At 37.7% G+C, this 24657-nt stretch overlaps 1 protein-coding gene across 6 annotated transcripts in view; it reads right to left on the bottom strand.

The window, feature by feature from the left end:
- The window catches only part of MARCHF1 (membrane associated ring-CH-type finger 1), a 223406-nt gene that overhangs the window by 5421 nt on the left and 193328 nt on the right, over positions 1–24657 (bottom strand). For all 6 annotated transcript variants that reach the window (XM_068187157.1, XM_068187158.1, XM_068187163.1 and 3 more), the window contains 2 exons: positions 17036–17216; positions 830–977 (listed from right to left, as the gene is read on the bottom strand). In XM_068187157.1, the coding sequence (XP_068043258.1) occupies positions 830–977; positions 17036–17216 (329 nt within the window). The remainder of the gene's footprint in view (positions 1–829; positions 978–17035; positions 17217–24657) is intronic.

Raw genomic sequence — 24657 nt, 5'->3', positions numbered from 1 at the left:
TTTGTTTTCCATGTTAACTTCGGAATATAACACAAAGCTAGAGATCTATGCTCCTCTAGGGTGCTTAAATTCAATTCAGATCAAAACTCAAAAACTTTTTAGCATCATTATCACATTTAAGACTAAATTTAAGATCAAACTTATATTTGAAATGGAAAACAGTAGTTAAATTTAGGATATATTTTCCACATATGCTAAGTATGGCTCCTACTGACATTAAGCATGCATTTTGTTACACGTGTCCAGTTGGATTTTCAGTATCTCTGCAGATGGAGACTCTATGACTTCTCTGTTCCAGTGCGTAACCAATAAATACAGCTGGAACATGGACATTCACAGTGAAATTCTATTTGAAAGGGCACAAGAATGGCTTTCCATGCTACTCAAATCCCACTTGAAGGACTAACACAATGGAAAAACAGTCTCTTGGAAGTTCATACTAGGAAGGTTGTTAATGAAGAAGGTCCCTATCATGGTTCAAGTGAGTAATATAAATAAATTGCTATTTAAGGACCTGAACTTGCACTGAGCTGTTTGAACTTGACTCATCTTTGTGCCTGAGCTTTAGAATTACCTAGATAGTGGGAGATGAACGCAGGAAGAACTGGCAGGCTAGTTAAGCTGTTGTAATGACTACACAAAGTAGAGCTCTCTCTGCTGAGGCATTAGGTAAGATTTTCATACTGACGCATTCAGAACTTCTGCATTAAAGCCTTTGGTGCAGGCTGTGAGCTGTTATTTAAGAACAGAATGTGACTAGTTACTGAGCTGCCTTTTAAAGCCAGGCATTGCATTATCAGCAGCACTGAAGAAGGTAAAAGATACTTACCATTATCATTGCCTTGTTTGATTTCTTCAGCGGTTCTGTCAATTAAAACATACAATGACCAAACAACACAGGTAATTGCAATTATATGGAATGTGACTGAACACACAATTTTTCTCCTCTCACTTGTTGTCATCTGTAATTTCTCCCACTGAAATAAAACAAAAATAGAAGTAATTAAAAAAATTTGACCTCTGAAATTTTATGTTAAACTGATTAGGCCATTGTGGCTCTTTCTACCAAAAACACAAGCAGTAATAAAATTAACAAATCCTTTAGTTTTGGTAATATGCATTACAGGAGTGTGTGCATTGTCCCTGTTAAATTCACAATGATCTCATTTTCACAAATTCAGAGGAATAAGAACACTGTTCTGTTTGTCTGCTTGTGAATGATATCTGAAGTAATTTCACTACAGTACAGCCACAACACGTTAATAGACAGATAAAAAGATTAATATTTACTTTAAATTTGCATTTCTGGTGGTGAGAGAATAAAAAGCCCAAACGTGTTTGTAATATGTATTAAAATTATAGGAATGCAGCTATGTAACAGTTTTCCCATAAAATAAAAGCACAGGAAATGCAACTGCATTGAGGATTAAATTCAATAAACCTGAAAAGATGATTACATGGAAATGATCATACATGATAGCAGCCAAATAACCTCAGCAATGTGAGGAGGATCTTCCAGGCACGTGTTTGTGAATTATGGTGCTAAATCCTGGCTTAAGGTAAGGCTATTTTAAGATGAAATAGGCTATTCTCTGCAACTGAACAATGCAGCCCTTGAGGCGATTTTTTTAATCTCACTTCTGACATGGGTTTTTTTCCCAGCACTTCTTCAAAACAAACCCCTTCTCTCCTAAAACATTTGCCTTTGAAAACAGATGAAAGAACAGAGTACTTAAAAGCAAAACGCCTCAATTCTGATGGATAATCTTGGAGCCAGTACTGGCATCTGAGGAAGGAAAGCAGTGCAAAGCATGAGATGCGAGTGCCACCTCCCTGTGGCTCTGTGAATGCTGGACTGAGCTGCACTTAGCTCGGTGCCACAGCACTGCTGCCACCTGCTACGGCCAGGACAGCAACCACAGCCTCTCCAGAGCACTGCCATGCTGCACATTTACTGCCAAGTTGTGAGCTTGTCTTGGTTTTCCTTGTTTAGGTTTTTGGATTGTTTTGGTTTTATTAGCTCTTTTCACTGTTTGGAATTTTTAAAAATTTTGTTTCCAGGCAATAACAAATTTCTCTAAATTCCTTAAGGCTAGGGCTGGAGATGCCATCCAAGCTAGATGTTTAGCCTTTAACCTGAACCGACATAGCCATTCTACTCTGAACACTCTTTGCAGTCACGTTACATTTTGAAGGAGCACAACTGCAGTAAAATCTGAGGAGGGTCAGTGCCGTGTCACCAAGGAGAAAAACTCTCAGAAATACTTCTTCCTGCTTGTAGAGCAGGACATACCAGGCCAAAAAAACATCAGTCTTTAATGGCAGTTAAATCGTGCATGTTTCAGAGCTGTTGTCTCAAAACACAATCTCTAGAACATTTTCTAGCCCTTGTCAAAATTCTATGAATCACAGAATATTTTGGGATCAAAGGGACCTTAAGGCTCATCCTATCCAACCACCCTGCAATGAGCAGGCACATCTGCAATTAGACCAGCCTGCTCAGAGCCCCATCCAACCTGACCATAATGTTTCCCAGGCTGGGGCACCTACCACTTCCCTGGGCAACCTGTTCCACTGTTTCACCATTCTCATCATCAGAAGTTTATTCTAAATGTAGTCTAGATACACCTTTTTTTTTTTTTTTTTTTTTAATCACTACCCCTTGTACTACTCTAAAAAGCCGTGCTAAAAAGTTTGCTCTATCTTTTATACAGGCCCCTTTAGATACTGGAAGGCCACAATAAGGTCTTGAAGCTTTCTTTTCTCCAGGCTGAACAACCCCAGCTGTCAGCTTTTCCTCATAAGAGAGGTGCTCTGATCATTTTTTGTGGCCTGTTCTGGACTCTCTCCAACATTACCTCAGTGGGCACCCCAGAGCTGGATGCAGCAGTCCTGGTGGGGTCTTTCAAGAATCACTTCTCCCACGCTTCATGAAGACAAAGCATAAATAATTGTTTAGAAAAATGTAAATATTTCCTGAGTAATATACAAAGAGTCAGAGCCATCGGCTTATTTATTAGCTGAGACCTCATTTCAGTTTCTGATACATCTACTTTTGGGTGAAAACTAAGCTTGCTGGGTTTTGTATGCCAATCTGGAAAAATGGGAGATCTAAAAAAAGGTTGTTTTGGTTTTCTTTTGAGTAATAAATCCCCAAAACTTTATATTAATTATAGGTCATGTAGATAATAGTCACTGGTCAGACCAGACAGTATGTGGCATTATCACAGTCCTGTTTCATTACAGTCACCAGGTTACACAGCCTTTGACCTGGAGACTTTTATTCTTTTTGCAGTGAAATTTCAAGTCTTGTAACAGACTTTCTTTCCAAAGAAAGAAACCTTGTCTTTGTGCAGATGGAAGAAAGGGTTTTACCTTAACCCTTCACTTACCACTTTGTGAGAGATAACATAGAACATAATGAAGAATGATTTGTTCTTAAAAAGATTTCACCTGTTATCTCAACTTTGATGCTACACCATTTGGTCTGTTGGTGAGAAGATTCTCTGCAAAATTTTCATAGTCATGTATATGCACAGTCTCTTTACAGCCATTTTACTCTCTAACATACTGAAAATCCTTCATGTAGATCTGAATACCCAGTCAAAGACAAATGCTGGTCCCATTAGTCTAAATGCAAATATTTTGTAGGTAGAAAAAACCTAGACAAAATCAACCAACAGGCAGGAGAGGTAAATAAAGGTTCAAGCTCACAGAGTTCTGAGATTTGCAAGAAAGCTATATCATGAGAGAAAGCTAGCAGAAACTGGCTGAAGCAGGCCCTTTTGGTAACAGCTCATGATCAGCCAGAAGGCAAGCCAAGGCCTACTGGACTCTTCTTCCTCCAGCTGGCCCCTTTTCTTCTCCCACATGACAGCCTGCCTTGCCTTGCTTGTCTGCCTATTCCATCCACACACATATTACCACACCAGACAGAAGGTGGCTGCCAAGACACTGGAAGAGGTCGCCAGGGCACAGGTGATTATGGGACTGGGAGACTGTGCAGAATATCTTGGACTCCCAGTTTGGTTTTATTACATAAAAGAAAACCAAACAGGAGAGGAATAAAATCCAAGGAGAGACTCCATCTGTCACAGACAGGTACTTGGGAGCATTTTACAGCTCTTAGTGTGCCCCAAAGCTGCTCTTTTGTTTTGCCCTGCCCTTGCTGCAGTCACATTTCTCTCAACTATGGTGATGTTGGGCTGAACTCAGAAGGGAAAAAGCAATAAAACTTTGTGCTGTACTTCTAGTGATCCCAGTGGCAGGTGATGTAACTTCCCCATCCTACTCATGTATTTTGGGTTGGCTGAACAGAGAGTACTTTGTGACTAGTTGAGTCATGCCGTACTAGATGACTGATGTTAGTAGATGAGCCAGCAATTTATGCACCCTGGAGCAGAAAAGTGCAATTCCCTATTTTAGGATTTTTGCAATAGGTTTGTATCAAAAAATTAAATGTTAATTTTAGCACAGACTTGCTTGGACAAAAGAACAGTTATGTGAAACAAAAATTGTTTGAAAATACGTAACAAAGGACGAGACAACAATGTAATGAGCAATGAAAGCATCAGCCCTTTTTACTTGTGCTTTATAGTCCAGGGCTCAATACAGCCTAAAGTTGTGCGGGGAGTTTTGGCAGGCGCTGCCTTTCATGTCACACAGTGCATCAATGCCTCCTTAACCTCTGATAAATTCATCCCTGCTGTGTTTTGAAGCTCCTGCAGTTTTTTCATGGCTTTCCACATTCATAATAGCAAGATAAAAATAAACAGTGTCATGTCTTCATCAGTGATCTCCAAGAAAATACAGGAATCAGGTTGATGACACTGCAACATGCCATGGACAGAATATTAGATGCTACCAAGAACAGAAAAACAGCACAAAGTTAAGTACACAGATGCAATTTTCTTTGGAATCTTAGATGTTAATGCTGCTAAGCTGCTCTAGAGACTGTAAAAACAGAAATAAATGGAAGGCTAACATCCAGAGGAGACATTTATAATGACCTGCAAATTACTGAGTCACTAAATTAATAGAGAAACCTGTAGCTTTTGCCCAGCCCCCAACAAAACACCCCTTCACTGTTGTACATCCAATTGTCACACCCACAGATTCTGTCATCCTGGCATCAATACAAACACAGACTGGAAATCATCACAAATGCAGATGGTTTCATGTCCTGCAAATGCAAGCAGCTGCATGAATATCATAATGCTTCACAGAACAGGTGTGCTAGAACACTTTGTAACATCTAACCAGAACCGAAAGACCTTTTAAACAAGTCACGAAATAAATCCAAAGTGTTGCAAAAATACAAATGTGTCCCTAGCAGAAAGCTTGGAATATCCCCAGCCCCCTTTTTATTTTCTGAATAAGCTTTCCGAACATGTGGCTTGCACTGTGCTCTGAAAACCACTGGAGGGTGGTAGGAGACTGCCTGACTCACAGGCTCCTAGCAGGAATGGAAAGAAGCTGGATTGCGAACTGATCAAAAACACTCGTCCCACCCCAACTACAACATACAGCTGCTTCTAAGACACAACGTGCACCTCAGTTGGAATTCCTGTGCTTTACTGTCAGAGAAGTTTGGAATAATCCTTAAAGTGGCAGCTGCAAAACTGTAACCTGTTCTAGATTTCTACCTCACGTTTTGGTTTTGTTTCCTAAAGAAAATTTCACTCAGAAACTTCAAGAGAATGGTTACTGATTTCAAATCCCACTTTTGTAATTACAAAATGTAGTAATGTGTCTTCTGAGGAAATAAAAAAAAATTCAAAAAACACACCAAACCCTAAAACATACAGGGAACTTTAAACCACTTCCCTTTCCTGTAGTTTGAGAAAATCTGTCATATTTATTTTAAAGGACAAAAATCTGCCTCTCTGCATGCCACTTCTAATAAAAGCTTGATTAATCAATATGCAACAAGTAATTATGGATATTTTCTTTAGTATCTTCTGAAAACACTCCTTGTGAGTGTGGGGATGCTGCTTCATGTCCTACATGCCAACACAGCCTCTCTGCTTAACAGAAGCAAATCTGCAATTTTAATTCCCTCCCATACATTGCGCTTTCTGCAAAGTGGTTTCATGATGGCCCAATGCAGAAGCTGTCTCCACACCTCTCAGTGGCACTTAGCAAACTCTGCTGCCCGTGTTTCCTTTCCCCACCTTCCCACTGGAGATTTGCTGCCTCCCTGCTCCCATCCACCACTCTGGGCCCATGTGTTGCCTCCTGTTCATGGTAATGTTCTGTCACACTGGCTACAGATTTTGGTCTGTACACCGATGTCCTGAGGCAAGTGCAGTTCTACTGCAGGTTTGCGGATTCACACTCTACAGCTGAAGGTCTCTCTGCTGCAGGGGCTCAGCACTGAGGATGCCAGATATTGAAGGTGAAGTTAATGGGCTGCTTTGCAACATATGATGAATGCCTGGGCTTTTTAACCCCTGGGTATTTTCAGGAACCCTGTTTTAAAAACTGCATGTAAGGAGGTCTGACAGAGGAAGCTGGTATGGGTGGAACATTGCTAATGTTAAATATTTTTCGTGACATTTTTCTCCCTATCCATCATTTAGCAGAAAAAATGCCCATGTATAATGTAAACAACACCCACAGCTGGAAGGATTTCTGCTCTCATTTAAAGTCACAATGCAATATTTTCTGAATTCCTTTTACAGTCTGAAGAAATACTTTCAGCCAACCTTTATCTTAAAGTAATTACACCTGCAAAATAAAGGCTAAAATTACTTACTAGAGGCTGTTGTAGAAACTGCACTCTGCACACAGACTAAAAAACACATAGAAAAAGATCTTTCTTATCTGAATCTCAACCCAAAGGATTTAGCCAGCACTTCTGAAAAAGAACTGGTGCAGCGTATGCTGAAGTGAGCTGAGCAGTGAAGATATGACAACAGTGTGAATATGTAGCTCACAGTTATTTATATTAGAGAGGGCTTTCTGGCCACTTGTTGCGCTACTAATTGGCTCAGGCTCCGCAGTGAGCTGTTCACTGCTATCAGCCTACCAGCTGGAGGAAAGCAGCTGCCATGGTAGTTTTCCGAATGGAATTTGTGCAGTGGGTGGAAGAGGAAGAAATAACAGTAATAAAGGACAACAGGGCTCCATTCATGTTGGGAGAACAAAATAGCCTGGCAGAAATTTGAAGTGTTTGTAAGAGATGAGACTTCAAACCTTGTTATTTGAATAAAAGCATTCTGGGCCTCTCTGTGCCACCTAAACAACATGTGGTTGCAGCCTGTACCGTGGGGAGGGTGTCTTAAGGGACATGGCATGTGTCCCCACATCCTGCTCCAATATGAGAAGTGCCCCTCAGACAGTCCAACAGAATAAGCCAGGTCTGACAGCTGACAAGGGTTTGGGCCATGAAAACACCTACACTGTGTTCTTTTCCCCAAACACATCCAGAGAGAAGTAAGAACTAAGCAGGTTCACAGAAAATACAGAAAACATATTTGTCATCACCTTTTTTCAAAAGACATATCCCAGAGAAGAAACTCTTATAAGGATCAAAAATATAAGGCCATAATTAGACCCCTGCTATGTTAATTGCTGAACAGGGAAATGAAATGAATTTTTAAACTCCCATGTCACCTGGTGGATCATGTGGCCCTATCTATGCACAACCTTACCTCCATCTAGTTATCTCATTAGATGTTCTAGTAGAGATTATTTTCTGGCAAACCTGTATGAAGTTTACTCAAAATCTATTTCTGCCCCTAGGAGATACTAAACAAACCTGGCTAGAATTCAAAAGAATGTCTGTGGTGTATTTAAACCACCTATTAAAAACTTTAAACTGAACCAGAAATGGGTGCATTTCTGAAGAAAAACACATTTTAATTCACTTTTGTATGATATGCATACCTAGAGTAATCAACAAATACATAATGAAAAATCTCACTTTGATGAACACCTTAAGATTATCATCTGCAAAGAACTAATAATTCAATTTTATCATAACCAAGATGGCACATTATTTCTTTTTTAAGCGACAATTAGAACAGCTGGACTTAAGTGACATAATCAGTATGCACTCATCACAAGCTTGTGCAATGTTTTGCTGGGTATGACATCAATTAGCAAACTTTAAAAAAAGTAAAAGAGAAGCGTAGGAATTAAGAAGTATAAAAATTAAGTAATTCAAGAATATAATTTCTAAAATGAAGTAGCTGTTTTTACAATATGAATGAGGTATTGAGAATACTTGTCATTTACCAACTAAAAGAACTTCAGTACCTGCATCCTAATCATCCCAACACAGACTTACAAAAAAAACCCCAAAACCAAACCAAAACTAAAACAAAGAACCAAACCAAAGCAAAACCCACAAAAATAACACCACCACCACACCAAACCACCTATGCTTTAGAAATACAGGACCTCATGTCCCTTACATCCAATGCTCTGTCTCAGATAGAGGCCAAAACCAGATGCTTTGGAGAGATGTGCAAGAAACCCTGTGGGAAGTAATTATAGCATAATCTCTCCATATAGGGAGCCTCTTTCTAGCTCCCATCTGCTAGAATTTGTTTTACATCAATATATAGAATGCAGAAGTACACAACCAAGTGCTTACTTTCCAAGCATCTTCTTTGAATGCTGAAAAGACATTAACCAATCTTCTGTTCAATAGAGTTTTCAGTGCTATCATGAACTCCTCATCCACAATTACTTTTTCTTTTCTTGCCTTGTAAGACCTTTAAGAAAAAGATCACTATCTCCAAACACAGTACACTTCAGCTACCTTATCTAAAACATAATCCTGACAGAGAAACTGCAGGTAAAACATTAAACCACTGATCAGGAGCGAACTACCACCATAATGTAAAACTATGGGGAATATAATATCTGGTACTAAGAACAAGAGGCACTTATCTAGAACTCTAGAAAATATTTACTATCTGGGCACATGACTTTATTACTTAAAAATCAAAAAAGAAGCTACCGGTTGGTAACCCATAAAGAAACAGGGATAAAAGGGGTAGAATCTATGTCTCCAGTAACTTTTATCACAGTTAGTCAAGAACAGAAACAGATGCTACTGTTGTCTGTTGCATGTGTTGACTCCTGCCTCTGTCTACTTTGTATTTCCAAAAGACCAGCATATCAAATTGAAGGGATGACATCTGCTCCAGTCACTAAGTAAAAATACCTTTAAATCACAGTCCAGTCCTCAAACAACAACTTAGACACATACACACACAAAGAAAACTATAAAAAAAAATCAGTCGAACTGCCATATCACAAGAGCACAGACCATAATTTTGCTGCAAGACCACTTCTGCTGAGATTTCCCTTTCTGACCAAAGCAGGTAGGGCTGCTGCATTTTGTGGTATGTATTCTAGAGGCAATATAACAGCAGCCAAGACAGTGGTGGATTTGAGATGGATTCTGCTGGGGCCAAAGCAACCACAAGTCTTCTCCACTACAGGAGCTGTAACAAACCATCTCCCAGCAGTCTGCCTGAGTCTCTGTCCTTCAATATCGAGTAGGGTGGGTTCCCTTTGCACATCTGAGTGCTAATAGTGTGATGGATGTGGACAGAAGGCTCCAATAGCATGGCAGAAATTGGAAAAGGAGAGAAACTAGAAAAATTGATATAGCAACATGCTGGAGACCAACATTCTATTACATGGTTTTGTAACCCTCTCCACTTCCTTTAGCTCTTCAGTCATGTCCAGCTGTAGGAAATTTCTCTGAAGATCTGTTGCTTTAGGCACGTAAAACAAGTTGTAGAATATGATCACTGTTTTGTTAGTCTTTACTTCAATTGCCTTCTCTCCAGTATTCATCACAGTGCTTAATTTTCTCTATTTCAGATTGTCCTCCTTACAAAGATGTAGTTTGGTTTAAATGTCTTTGATTGCCAAAACCCTGGTATTTTTAAGTACACTGTTATTTAAACATACCTGGACATATCCTTTTTTTGCAGCCATACACATAGTATCTACATATATGTCTGAATTTCCATATAACAAAGGTTTAAAAAAGGAGTTGAAGCTTTTAATTATCTATAAATATGGGTTTAGGAAGAATACTGACTTTGCAATGAATAGCTACAGTTGCCTTCTCTGTCTTTTAATTTTCCCACAAGAGAGATTCTTTTGATCCAATTAAACAAAAATAAAATAGAGGAAATTTGTGCTGGGAAAGCTATAGTAATTAAAATAAATCTACAGCCCAGTGTTCTAGTAAAGAGCTGAGGGAAGCTATTCATTTTGAAAAAAAGAGGAAATTCTAATTTTCCCCCAATAATTTTAATAAAATGCTACAGGAATAAAATTAAATTAACAAAAACCATCAAACCTGAGTAAAGTAAAAGTTATCCCATTTGGTCATAATTTAGATCCACTACTGGAATTTCTGTTTCAAAAGAACATCACTGTGTTAAAGAAAATCCATTTTTAGCAAGCATTCCACCAACAAGCAAGCATCAACCTGCGAACAGATTATTCTCACATCAATAGGTCCCAGACAAAATACCTTTTTGAGGTATTTGAGGCAAGCAACAACTGTAAAATTATACGTGTTAATTCTGTGACAGATAATTACCTGCATTCGTCAGATCATGAATAGCAGCCCTCTCCCATGGGAGCTGGTAAAGTTCCTAACTTCAAAATTAAACAGTAAAAATGGCATTTTTAAAAAACTCCATAAATCACAATGACTGGTTTAGGTCAATGCTTGGGTTGATTATGCTCATTTAATCTCATATTACTAACTATACATTTTGTGTCAGCATTCCATTTACACTTTATTTATCTGTAAAGCCAGAGATTCTGTTAATTATTTTCAATGCTTCAGCTTCCCAGTCCTTCCTTGGTTATAACTATTGATGAGGTCAAGCTGTAAAACAAAACACTGAAAGGCCTGAAATTAAAAAATGAAAAGGAAGACCCAAGTTCTTAAAAAATAACAGAGGCGCTGATGAACTGTAGGATTGAGTAGGGTTCTCTAACTGAATTGGGAATTGAATGTTTTGATGCAAGTTGCATCTGTAAACAGCTCAGGTCAAACTGTTTATTTCAGCCTCAGAAAGCACAGAAGATTTGTACCTCCCAGAGCCCATGTTCAGGGGTCTGTACAATAGTGGATAACACTACTAATACCCAGAGCTGAACAATGTCTCAAATTCCCTTTGCTTTTGCAAATGCTGCTGAGCAGCAAAGTAGCCAATTTAGTTACTGGCATTTAATTAGAAGAGGACATAGTTTTAATTTAATTTTCTAGTATAATATTTTTCATTTGCTTCTTAAAAGAATGCAAGTTCAAAGCAATGACTGTACAAACATCTTGCTCTACCTCCAGGAAGGATGCTTGCTGCACATGGGGGTGTCCCAGCAAAGCATCACAGTAAGATGGCTTTCAGCAAGTCTAGGGGTGTGTTATGATGGTTTCAAGGTATGAGGCACAAGAATCTTTTGTCAGAAGTCTATGGGAGCTGGAACAGCTCTGGGAATAAAGCTGTGTTGTGATTGGAAGAGAAAGACATATGGAGATGGCAGGCTAGCACAGATCCTACCACCATAAGAAAGCTAAGCTCTAGTTTGTTCTTGTGGCAGAAAATGCAAGACAGCATTCTTCTGTGAACTATAACATACTGTCTATATACAGATAAATTAGCAGTAATGCTCTATTATCCTCAAAAATTAAGAATACAACTGTCTGAATAAAGTAGTCTCTTGTATCCCTGAGGCATCACAATAGGATATAAATGCTATAGAATCATTTTTACTTTACAAGCTTTAATATACACATTGTCCCTTGAGCCCAAAGTTATTTGCTATAATGACATCACAGCCAACGAGAAAGTAATAGCTTTGTGCCTTTGTGCATACTGGTGAAGTGTCTGACCCCACATATTGCAAGCAATTATTTGAGGCTACTGATGTTTTGAGACAGTTTACTGGAAGAAAGATAACACTGGAGCAGGTTGCCTTGACGACACTATGGAGCTGCACCAGAAATCAAAGAAAAATGCAAGAGCTCCTTCTATGTTGAGGACTGCAAATTATTCATCAAACTGGGTCAAAGTGGAACTAGTCCCACAGCAAGTCCTATGCAATATTTGATACACTTCTTATCATAAGCATTATTAGAAAACCAGTGACAAAGCCAGGTGCTTCATACCTCACAGCACAGGGCAGTAAAGAATTGAACAGCAAGCAGTATGGTTATGACTGCCCAAAAGTTTGGGGTTTTTTCTTTTGAGACTCTTATAGTCACGTCTGGATCTGAGAGTTTACTCTGGCAGAAGTAGTTTCTAATGGCCAGCACTTTTGGTTTCAGAGCAGTACATCACAAAAATTTTTCTGCAGGTTCTATGACTTTTGGCAGTGATCACCATACTCTTAAAAAAGAAATGTAAATATGAATTACCAAGCTACCACTGAATCAAAAGTAAAAAACACCTTTAGCATATTTTGCCATCACTGAATGTTTCAGGGATGCTATGAGTTTTTTTTCATATGAGCACATAAGCAAATACAGAATACAAGAGGGATAAACACTTAGAAGATATATGTACACATTCAAAATAAGAGCAAGTTTATTTCATGATCAGCATTTTCTTTGCTTTTGTTTAATTTAATAGAAACATATATATCTCTGTACTAAAAGAACATTCCTAGTTCCTTTATTATTGAAAAAGCATAAATTCAGATACCCTTTCTATCAGAAAGAAAATTAACCTCAACTGCTACATAATGCTTCTGTAAACAAAAAACTGACTTGTGCTTCCTTAATGACCCAGAGCAACCACATGGTAACAATGAGCAGTATTGCTTATGGCTCACATAAATAAGGCTTTATTTGTAAATCATTTCAAAAACAGAATTGGGAAAGAAAATAGACATCTCTAACACCACACAATAATCTGTTGAGATGATGCATCAAAGCAAGACATCTCATCCGATACTAGATGTCTTAAATAGATAGCAAAATTTAAATATGAAAAGTGTTTTGAAGTATAGCAAGACACTGTTGAGAATCTCCATTTAAAGACATTTTTGTGTTTAAAGCTCCTTTTGATTTGACATTTTAATCCATTTCATTTCATATTTGCATTCAATTCCCTTTTCTACTAGGCTTCAAACACCAAATTCAAGAGCTATGAAATACAGGAGTTAATATCTAGGATTGCATTTTTTTTAAATACGAAGTGTTTTCCTCAGGTTTAAGCTATTACCTGAGAAAGCTCAATAAGAAACTCACACAAGCTTCTTACCACTTTCTAATTCCTTCTGTGATAAAGTCACCTTTTAAATTCTGCATCATGGATTGCAGATGCTGAGAGGCAAAGCTACAAATGCAACTGTATTATTTATAATGACAGACAGATGTAACAGAGACCATGAGAAATAAACCGGAAACACTAAGCAATGCTTATTATTTAATATCTGTATTTATCTTGAGCTGAGTAATTAGACCTGTCCAAATATATGAAACATTTGCAATGTCTGTTGATCAGTGCTTAAAAGGATTAGTTCAATGCAAAGACTCACTAAAATGATTAAACTGAGTTTTATTTGATGTCTGGTGCTTTCAGGGATTCTCTAATTAAATAACCTTTGCACATTGGCACAACCCTATTGATTTAATACCGATTAGCTTAATTTATGTTAACTTAGTATGTTCTACATTGTCACTTATGAGTGCTAACGGATATGGCATGATAAATCAGAAATGATTGTGCTATAAAACCTTAGACTTTGATAAAAAAATCTGTTATGAAACACTGAAGGTGCATGAGGGGCTGAGGCATAAATAAAGATGGTAATTCATTATTGAATTAAATAGTTTGTTTTATATTTAAATCATGCTTTTGTAATTCTGCAAAATGGAAAACTATAGATTGCTGTAATTCAGTTTGCTAGTCTGCAATTTTTCAGGAGACCAGCAGTAGGAATTTTACAAAGATATTATGACAAAATTCATCATAATGAAACAATGCAGAGTCAGGAACCAAATTATAGAACGTAGTATAATAAGTGATGAGACATATTAAAAACCAAAAAATCAGAACTGGTAAAGAGATGTGACCCTTCCACTTGTAGAATGTCACTTCAAAGCCAGGTCTCTGAAAATATTTTATACATGGAAATTGCATCATCTGGAGCTGGACAGAAACTCACTTTAGGGGAAATAATTTCCTTTGGTTTTTTAATAAATTAGTTTCTTATGGAATTGAATAGGCACTCCTTTCTTGAAACAAAATATATGGTCTTCTGTTTAGGAAGAATGGAAAAGAAATCTGTTTTCAGAATTCCTCAAAGCTTCTTAACAAAATTAATAAATTTTTCAGGTCAATTTTGTTGTTCCAGTTGGCATCCAACAAAGCTGACAAGAATTGTTTTGTTTTCAGATACATAATGTCCCTGCCATCATGCCAAGAGGATTTCAGAAGTTTGGAAATTTTGATTCACTGCTGACAGGCCAGGCTTAGTGCTGGGGACTGAAGGCTCTTGAGGTCTAGTACAGAACCAAGCTTTAGCAAAACACACAGCTTTCAAAGTCTGGAAATCCCAGAGTCAGTAATAATTCTCAGTAAAACTCAGTTTAATCATTTTAGTGAGTCTCTGCATCGAGGTAATCCTTTTTCAGATTCTGCATCAAGGAGACAGGATTGTGAACAGCTTTGGTGTTAGGAGCTGCCTGTCCCACAGTACTTTGGCCTCTGGTAACCACCCTTTGTGCTTGTCTTTTGAAAACACAGGGTCCCAAGGAATGCCCCAAAACCGAGATTTTGGGCTTCATAAAAGCTGCCAAGAAATATCAAAGTGTTTCATTGGGACTTTCCACTTCTGCAAAATATATATGTTCTGACAGAAAAAGATCCTAAACAAAACAGTTTCAAAACAGTGATTTTTATAAAGGACATTTGAGCGGAAATTTACCAGTCAGCCCTACTCATATGGCAGGTCTCATGATCACTCTTTCCTCCCTTACCTTGGCTTTGCTACAGCTGTCAAAATACTTGGTTTGCAAAGGAGCTTCTCATAAACTGTTTAGTGTTTCACTGACTGTTTAGTGTTTCACAAATTTGAAAGTGTTTCATTGGAACTGTTAGTGTTTCACTAACTGTTTAGTGTTTCACAAATTTGTGTATGATGGTGATGACAGTGCTCACACTTAGTAAGGATCACATTTTTAATTAAATGTAACATTTGAAGGGTGTCACAGTCGAATGCTATAAATGCCAAAGGACAACAACTTTGAAATCTCTAGGAGCTTTGGTCTCTGAAATGGGTGTGACTTACAAGAAAGGATTTATAGTTAGGTGCTGGGCCCATGCCACGCCAACAAATATTTGACAGCATTGCATTTGAAGGAAGGAATGTTGCCAGCAGAGACTGCCAGGTATATAAACTACTTTTGAGTAGTGCTTCGAGCAGAAACAAAAATATCCTGCCTGAAAGAAGAAGTGAATCTTTTCTATGGCAGAAATCTAAACCATACCTGAGAACCAATGATAAACTGAATAAGGTGGCAATCATTCAATTAAGAAATTATAGACTTGCAGGAATACATTACTACTCTAAAAGGGGAAGGAGATGCGGCACTGACCACACAGAGTTAAAAGTGCCTACTTCTGATATCAAGTTATGCACATTTTTCACTCCTTTTCTCCTTGGTTTCTATAAATTTTGTTTCTCTTTTATAAAAGATGCTATATTATCTAGCAAAACCAGGAGAAGGCTTTTGTTAAAAATACTGATATCTGTGTATTCTCTTGAGAAAAGTAACTGTTGCAAGGGTACTTGTTAGATGTTAAAGCAATTTGGTTTGAAAATAGAAATATATAAACTGAACAATCCCCTGAAGATATGCAATAGGCATGGGTTTTTTATACAATTATCTCATCCTGTCACATTAGTTAAAATTAATCTGCAATTACTAAAACTGAAGTCAATATAATTAAGTTTTTAGGAATCTCTTTTTTATTTCCATCTGTTTCAATTTCTAGCATACATGGCCAGATCTACCTAGCATCTGAGAACTTTGCCTTTCCCTATCATAAGCTTTGCTTTCCAAATTAGCCCAAATTCTCTCCTCAGAAGTGGTTTATCACCATGGATTTAATAGAAAATTCCTCTGATTGGGAAGTGTGAAGGAATTCCTTTGATTCTCCTTTCTCTGAACTACTGCTACTTGTGTAAGACCAATAAAACCAAAATGTCTTTTGCCATTAGAACACTACTACATAAACATGTACTAGTCCTAAGTAAAAGTTGCTACATGTTTTTAATGTAGAAATTTATTTTAAATCAAAACTTGCCCAGGTCCAGATTGACTCAAACTTCAAAGATTCAACAAGACTCCAGAAGGATGAGAGCATTTTAAAATAAAAATTCAAAGAGAAATTATCCACTCCAAAGAAAACAGAACCCACATGTGTTTAATAAACTCCTCACCTTCCCTATACTGACAGTCTGTGTAGCATTTTATTGATTTATCTTAGAAAACACACATTTGACATTCAGAATGCAAAGTCACCCTGTCTTTTAAATTCCATTAACTAATTATAAAGTAGAAGTGATTAATTTGCTCATGAGTGTCACAGCTACAACAGATGCAGCTAAATTGACTGTGTTACTTCATAACTGCTGTCTCCACATGGGTATAAGCATTCTCAACCAAGAGTTATGGGCTTCATGTAAAAATTGCTGGGTGAACTGGACTGTGTTACTCAGGAGCAAAACATGAAAAGATTTCTTTCTGGCTTAAAAATAGGCAGATGACCCCATAACAAAAAGCTGAAGATAGAAAGTCTAAACCAAAATACTACTATTTGTGCATTTATATTGTATGTGTGATGAAAGTCTTTAGTCAAATTCTCTGCTGCTGAAAATGAACCGCCTTAAATGTAAAAACAAAATCACCGTGACTGATTAACAGCAGCAAATACAAAGCCATTCTGGACAGATGTTTCTTTAACTGTGCTTGCACTTTCCACAGCCATTCTGGAGCTCTGACACCTGAGGATAATTAAACTCCAAAGCAGCCTACCTTCCGGAGAGGCTTGAGCTTGGTCTCCATGATGAAGTCGTACTTGCAGAGCTCGCAGCAGCGCGTGTCCGAGCTCTTAATCCACTGGTGCAGGCAGGCCTGGTGAACAAAGCGCAGGGTCCCCGTGCAGCGACACGGCGTGATGAGGGGGCTTTCATCATCTCCCTCACAGTGACAGATCCTGACAGGAAGGACAGCAAGAGCGAGTGAGCCAACCTGCCAACCAGCAGTGCAAAGGCACTGGCTTATTTACTCTGATTTCTCATCTTAGGCTTGACATTCAAAAGATGCCAGGTATATGACCTTTCAGATGGAGGCCCAGGAACATACTCCTTGTTCCTTTCTGCCATTTAACAGCTGCTCTTCACTTAGTTATTATTTCTCTTTGAATTTGCTACGTGGTCTGAAGGTGAATCAATAGAAATAACAGTTTTTCCCTTTTATGCATGGCAAAACCTTTAACACAAATATCAGAGCAGAATACTCCTTGGTCTGTAAGCAGACCAAAAACCCTCAAAGGTAGAGAAATCTAACCCAAGCTGAAAATATCCAGCATGTGAAGCACAAAAAGTTCCTAGGATATCTCTTTGGAGTTACACAGTTAAAGAATCAGAGAGCACTGTAGAGTACTCTGAGTCATGCACATGGCACAGTGTGTACACACATGCACTTTCTAGGAGGCAGGTATTGAAAACTCACAGTCATTTTTTTTATTCCTCTCAGTCTCTTTTAGGCAGACAGCATTATCTGTGAAAACAAAAACTACTCTGTAAGCAGACCCTAAGATAGAGGTTGGTCCCAGAACTGTTTTACCTTATGATGGGATACAGAGCTTTTCATGTTGTGGTTTTGCATAAAGTGATCAGTGTTCTAAGATCATCATCTAAAGGGCTTCTTCCGTGACACATGTCCAAGTGTCCTGCTGATTTTCCCCTCTTCCAGTCTCCTGATCACATCAGGAAAACATTCACCCATCAAAAACAATGTCAGATTTAATGGCAAGCATCTCTTTGAAGGCAGAGAAAGCTTTACAAAGAGCAGAAGGCTTAACCAAACACCTGAGGTGTTCATGGAGGTTCACCTCAATGAAAAGTAATTCCCTCCCATCCCCAACTGAGAAAAACACAGAAAAGCATCCAAGGTCTAATGAGTGTCTGAAGTGTCAAGCTGGCATGCAAGCAAAAAACAAACAACAAAAAAAAACCAAAACCAAAAAACAACAATGCTATTTCAAAATAAAGAAGTAGCAGTAATAGCACAGATTCTGTGGCCACACAAATGAAACTTGGGCCTTTGAAACTTAGTACTTGGGAATGGCACCCTCAGCGCAGATGCAGAAGTGTCTGAACACATCTGAGGAATAACTCACCCTTTTACAGAGAAAACTGTGACAATACCACCTCTGGGGTAGGAAAAGGGGTAGGAGAGCTTCAGGGTAAGGTTGTCTTCCTACTAGGAAGATGGGTGACCTCTCTAGAGCAGGAGCTCCTGATGTATGTCAGAAGGCAACCTGACAAAGACATCCCAGGAAAGACTGGCTACTGAACAGCTCTGAGGCTGCCAAGCCTATAAGCAGGGGAGCAGGAAATTCCAATGTCTCTACATGAAAGATCTACAGATCAAAACTGGCAGCTCCACTATTCATCCACAGTGTAGCCCAGAGCCATGAGAAAACCTATCTATGATAATGGGGAATCAGAACAAAGCCGCTTTGCTGGACATACAGAAAGAGACCAAAGAAATCCCAAGAGATAAATGAAGCTCTGAATACCTGGTCCACAAAAGCCAGGTTTCAATTTCTGCAGTGGTGCTCATACAGGATTTCATGCCCCACAGCAGTGAAGAGGAGAACAAATTACCCACAACTTCCTTCTTGCACATTTTCATTTTTTGAGACACATTTTACAGGAACTCAATTTACAGTCTTTACTAATCCAGCTGAATTAGGTGCATCAGTAGCTTAGTTCTTAGATTGGAATAGCCTATATGGTGATTTCTTACTGAGCCTCTAGTTTAAACAGAACTATATTTTCAAAACACTGAATAGTTATTTTTCTAACAAATGCATTCCCAACTGAGAGTTACATAAAACCCCTAATTTTTCTATGTAAATTAAAGCTATTCCCCAAAGGAAGATGAGCACTCTTTGTTCATTTAAATTCAAGCCATACATAATTTATTTTACAGCCTTAGCATTTAAACTATTTAGAAATTAGACAACTAAGCTATGGACCCAATAGCCTTTTTTTCTACTACTGCCAAGATTGTTTAAAATTATTTTCAGAGCTAAAATACAAGCCTAAAATTCCACTGGGATCTTCAAATAAAGTGACACTGCAAATTGGAAATGAATAGAAATAATCCCTAGTAGAAATACTTCTACAGAAAATCTCTATATGCATTATACATTCTATTTGGTCTTTCCTTGTACGTAAGTCACAAGCCAATTGTATAAATGACAGGATGACACTAAGAATTTACAGTATGAATAAAGCTCAAACTAGATATTCTAATGGCCTCTTCTAGCTTTATAACCATGAAATATGTAAAGAGAATTAAAACAAACTTCGGTAGAAATTAAAGTCCAGAGAAAATGACCAAAGGCATGGCTTTCATTAGCCGTAATGCTCTTTGGTCTCTTTGGTACAATTTAACTCTGTTATTTGTTTAACCAGAAGAAATTAGCTTAAAAGATGATTGTGTACCTAAACTCATAATGACAGTCTAAAGACTTTTTGGTGCCCAACACCTGTGGTAACAAACTGTTGGCTAAGTGCTTTAACATCTTTTAAAGACTTGGAGCAGGTAACTTGCTCTGTCTTCCTCAGCCATTAGAATTGAACCACAATTTTATGCATTTTGCTCTTTGATGTGTTCATCTAGAATGTACATAGTAATTATCACAAATCAGAGAAAGTAAATTTTTAATAATGGTTTTGCGAAGTTTGTTGTGCAAACAGAATAGAGGTAGGGATACAAAGCACAGACATACCTGAACCATGTCTAAACCAAGCTGGAGGTAGAGAACTTTCATTCTAGTTTCCTGTTGTCAAACGATCACAACTGTTTGAAACTTTCATGCATCAGATTGATTATTTAGCTGGTAGAACTTGTTCTGAGAGTAAAATTTGTTTGCATACTTCAGAAATTAACTGAATGAAAAACAACCCCAAAACACTCTCTATGATAAAGAAAAAAATACAGAATTTGCTAAATCTATACTGTTTTATTTACAATTTGTAGTACAGCACTGATCATTGCTAATAGCTGCTGTTTTAACTGCTCAGACACACCTACAGCATTTACATACTCAGTCTTTCTCAACCTTTTAGTCCTTTAGTACATAAATGGCCTTTATTATAGAGAAATACCTTTGACTATTTTTTTTTCCTGACAGCTTAGTACTTTAAGGATTCCTGTCTATGAACAGGACCTTTCTTTTCCCAGGGGAAAGAATGAGCACAAGAGTCCAAAGGAGCTTTTGCTCTATGAATCATGTGTACATCAGACAACACAGGATATATATGCCATTAGATGATCTTCTGATTCAGATACACAAAATTTTGTGTTTATATTTGTATACAACTACAAATATATTCCTACACACTGAGATCACAGAAGGTCTATATTTCTTTCAATAAAACTCACTGTGAATCCTTATGAAATAATACTGACAGTGCTGTCATCCTTACGTATAAGTTTTTGTTATATATGTCATTATTTTAATTATCCAGCACATATTTTTCTAGCACAGAATTGCTAGAAATTTCTGTAGAAATTTGTTTCTACAGAACAGAATTTGTTTCTACAACCTTCAGCAAACAGATGTACCAAACAGAAATTAATGCTAACACTGTGCATACATGAGATGAAAAACAAAAAGCACAAAAATCCTTTGAAGGATGTTCTTAAACAGCAGGTTCACATATATAATGCAACAAATTAAGAAAAATATTTTTCAGGAAAAAAATACTTAATGTTAAAACTGAAAACATCAGTATTTTTGAAAGATTTTTCGTAATTCATATAAAAACTGTTGCAGAGTTTTTGTATGTTCCTTACAAAACATACTGCCACTACATACATATATATATATATATATATAAACAAAAGGAATTTCTTATCAGATCAAAATTATGAGATGCAGCTAAAGAAAGCACCCAGAAGAAGTGAGGCATCTTCAGAATTTAGTGTTGTCATACTGTCTTAAATTCCATGACTATTAATTGCTTTCTCATATTTTCCATGGTCCTGTTCATTGCAAAGAGAAAAGGCAGAAAGGGAAGTATGAAAACAGTATACAAGTTGCAGGCATTCCTAAAATCATTGGATTTTTGTTGATTTTCAGAAAAACAGCAAGAGTTATCTTGGATGACTGACTTTCATTTGTCATCAAATTAAGACTTTTTGTCTTCCATGCAGACAAACATTTCAATTTTCCCTACAGACAAACATAATCTCAGATTAAAAGGTTTAAAATCAGTATGGAACAAGGAAATGACTTGGAAAGCTTTCAGGTTTTCCCAACAGTTATTTATTCTGGCAAAATCATGGCAATTGAAATTGCAATCTAGATGGTTAGCATCTAAGCTGCTTATTGCAAGAGATACAGGCAGATTCCAACAGATTTGTAGCTTTTTCTTCACATGCAGTTAACAGTTTTACCCTCATTAAAGACAATAGCTGCAAATCTCCATTCTCATTGGAAACCCAGCAGTTTCCCTAACCTGCCATCTACTAATCCACCTGACTCTGGAAATTAAGAAAATAAGCTGATCCCTGTACCTCTGTAGTGAAGTGGAAAACACACTTATTCTGCAGGAGTCCTGTGGGATTTAGTGCTCCACTCCTACCCTGCCAGCAAGTGCTCCTCTGGGACAGCATCTACCCAGCTGATTCCCATGGATGATTACTGCCAAAGAAAAGTGATAAAGAAGAAGAATCATTCAGCATGTCCCAGCTTCTGCTGCAAGCCACATTAAGAACCTTGTCACCAGGAGCAGCGCTGGTGGGAAAGTGTTTCCAGTAATTCTGCATCACCAGAACTCTCTCTGTGGATCCCATCCATATTTGGAATCTCCCCCCATCTCAGTACCTGGTAAAACTGTTAAGGATTTTTGGCCATTACACATAAACCAAGGGTTTAGCTACAGAAGCATTTACAGATTTCCTTGAAAATACACCAGGTCAAATTTTACCCTCATTAACAAATGTAAAATGTAGGAGAATGCCTCTGAGGCTTTAAAAAATAGAAATATATATGGGGGCATTGGCATACTGATAATGATGTGCAATGATGCTTAACGGCTATAAATGATGCAATTATTAAAACCTGTATTGTTCCTTAATTTTCTGGGTGCTGTACAGCTATGTCCATGCTAACAAGCATTACAGTGAAATTGTAACAAATCTCTTGGAAAAAACAGCTACTGCTAAAACCTGGGCTATGTACACCAGACCCATCCTGCTGGGTGTTTCTTTGATTTGAAACTGATTTTAGACTGGACTGGGAATATACTCTGAGACAAATTCTCAGTGTGGTCTAAACCATGGCAAAAGTAAGGTTGATCAGATGTGCTTCAAAAGCAGGCTCCTTATCTGAACTAATGGAGGCCCCTTCACTCACCAAATTAGGAGGAGCTACAGCCTTATGACTGTGGCACGTTCACACCAATTGTGATGCAATTTATAGGCAAACTGAACTAAATTAATGTCTAATAACAGATGCCTAATAACCACACTGTCATTTTCTTGAAGATGGAAGAACACCAGTACAAGAGAAATACTTTGGAACTTTTAATAGATTTCCTTAATAAAAGAGGGAAATATTTTCTCCATATAAATATACTCAAGAAAGATAATTCCTATTCCAGATTTTTTTTTTTTTGTGAGAAATTATTGAAAACCTTGCCCTTCACTGGAAAGCACATATGAACTCATAATGGTTATGCAAAGAAAAATGTTTACTCTCATGGGTACATCTCATCACTATCTCACTGTTGCTAAAGGGAGCTTAGTCAGGAAGAAACAGCAGAGCTGAAGAATGTTGGAGCAAGTGAATCCCTGGATTTGATTTTTGACTGCGGGAATTATTAGCTGTCATAATGAAATGCCATGAGCTCCTAGGTTATCGTAACTGGACCAAAAGGATCCAATTTCCCAGAATTGCAAAAGGATGCACAAAAATTGCTATTGCTACTGTTTGATTTTTTCTTAGGAAAACTATTCTGTCCAAAAAAGGTCATTTTCTCTTTTGCCAATTTATAAATTCCTTACAGTACTTTTAGATAGTTAGAACCTAAAATAGCATTATGAACAACTCATAGCAAGTAATTTTCATTCATAAAAAGAATCCACAAAAATAGGGATATCTGCTTATGCATGGCTCATCACTTGAAAAAAAAAAGGCTAAATTCACTGAATATGTTCACCTTGCAATAGGCTACAGAGTGCCATGCTTCTCTTGCTTTCATTTTACAGGCTTTTCTTTTTTTAAATCTCATTTCCATTCTTTCCACTTTTAAATCACAAAGTAATCTAAATGACAAATTGGTCTTTCTCTCCATTTAAACATGGTGTGAATGAGGCACATTTATTCTCCACACCAAATGTAATCCATTTGTCTATCTCTTCCCTGTCACTCCTGCCCTTCCATTATGCTATACAGTCAGCTGTCTCTACCTGACTAGAGCAAAAACCATTTTTAAAATGCTGCACCACACTAGTGGAATTTCATAAGGGGCCTAGTTTATAAAGCTTTCTCTTCATTTCTGCAAAAGTGATGAGAATTTGTAAGAGCCCCAAGAGCAAACAACATTAGCGAAAGCACATCATTATTTTATTTTATCGACATTTCTCGTCTATTAATCTTTCTTTATAGGTGATAAATAGGATATCTAAAGAGTTACAAGTAATTGCTGCCTCAGATGCACTGTTAGTGCAAGACACGTGTCTGACAAGATTTACTGCACTGAACAAGTTCAAAGAACTAGGGACTGCATCTCAAAACAGGATATAGATTTCCTCCCACTCATCTAGTGAAACTGAAAGCTTTAAGGAACTGAACTCCATACACAAAATATGCAAGCTTTAAGTATTCAACAATAGGACCCTTAAAACCAAGGTAACATTTTAACAGGAAGTTGTGCCATTTCACTTATTTCCATTAAAAATAATAATAAGTCTTGAAAGAAACAAGCAGAAACAAGGACTCAGTTCTCCCCCAGACAAGTGAGCCTAATCACAACAAAGACATACTTGCCTTACTTTGGCTCTCCTTGCATCCTTGTGAATCATGGAGAGCTTCCAAAAGAGACTGCATAACCAGATGGCTGAAGAGGTGACAGATGGGTATTTGAACCATCAGGCAGATAATAGAATTAACCAGAATTTCATACTGCTTCAAAGACTGATGAACCACCAGACCATCAAGCAGAGGAGGAGATGCCTCAAAAAGCAGGAGATTCCTATCAAAAAGTCACTTTGCAAAAAATAAAGCTCTGAACAGGAAAGCAAGCAGCAGTCACAGTTCTTTTTGAGAAAGGGGTGAGGAATCAACGTGCAGGACAAGATTCAGAGACTTAGCTCCTAACATCCTGAGATCACAAGGCACACACTAACAT

This window comes from Anomalospiza imberbis, chromosome 4, assembly GCF_031753505.1.
Source record: "Anomalospiza imberbis isolate Cuckoo-Finch-1a 21T00152 chromosome 4, ASM3175350v1, whole genome shotgun sequence".
In the NCBI taxonomy this organism is placed as follows: domain Eukaryota; kingdom Metazoa; phylum Chordata; class Aves; order Passeriformes; family Viduidae; genus Anomalospiza; species Anomalospiza imberbis.
Note: the sequence above shows the minus strand (reverse complement) of the source record. Positions and strands in the feature narration are given on the sequence as shown.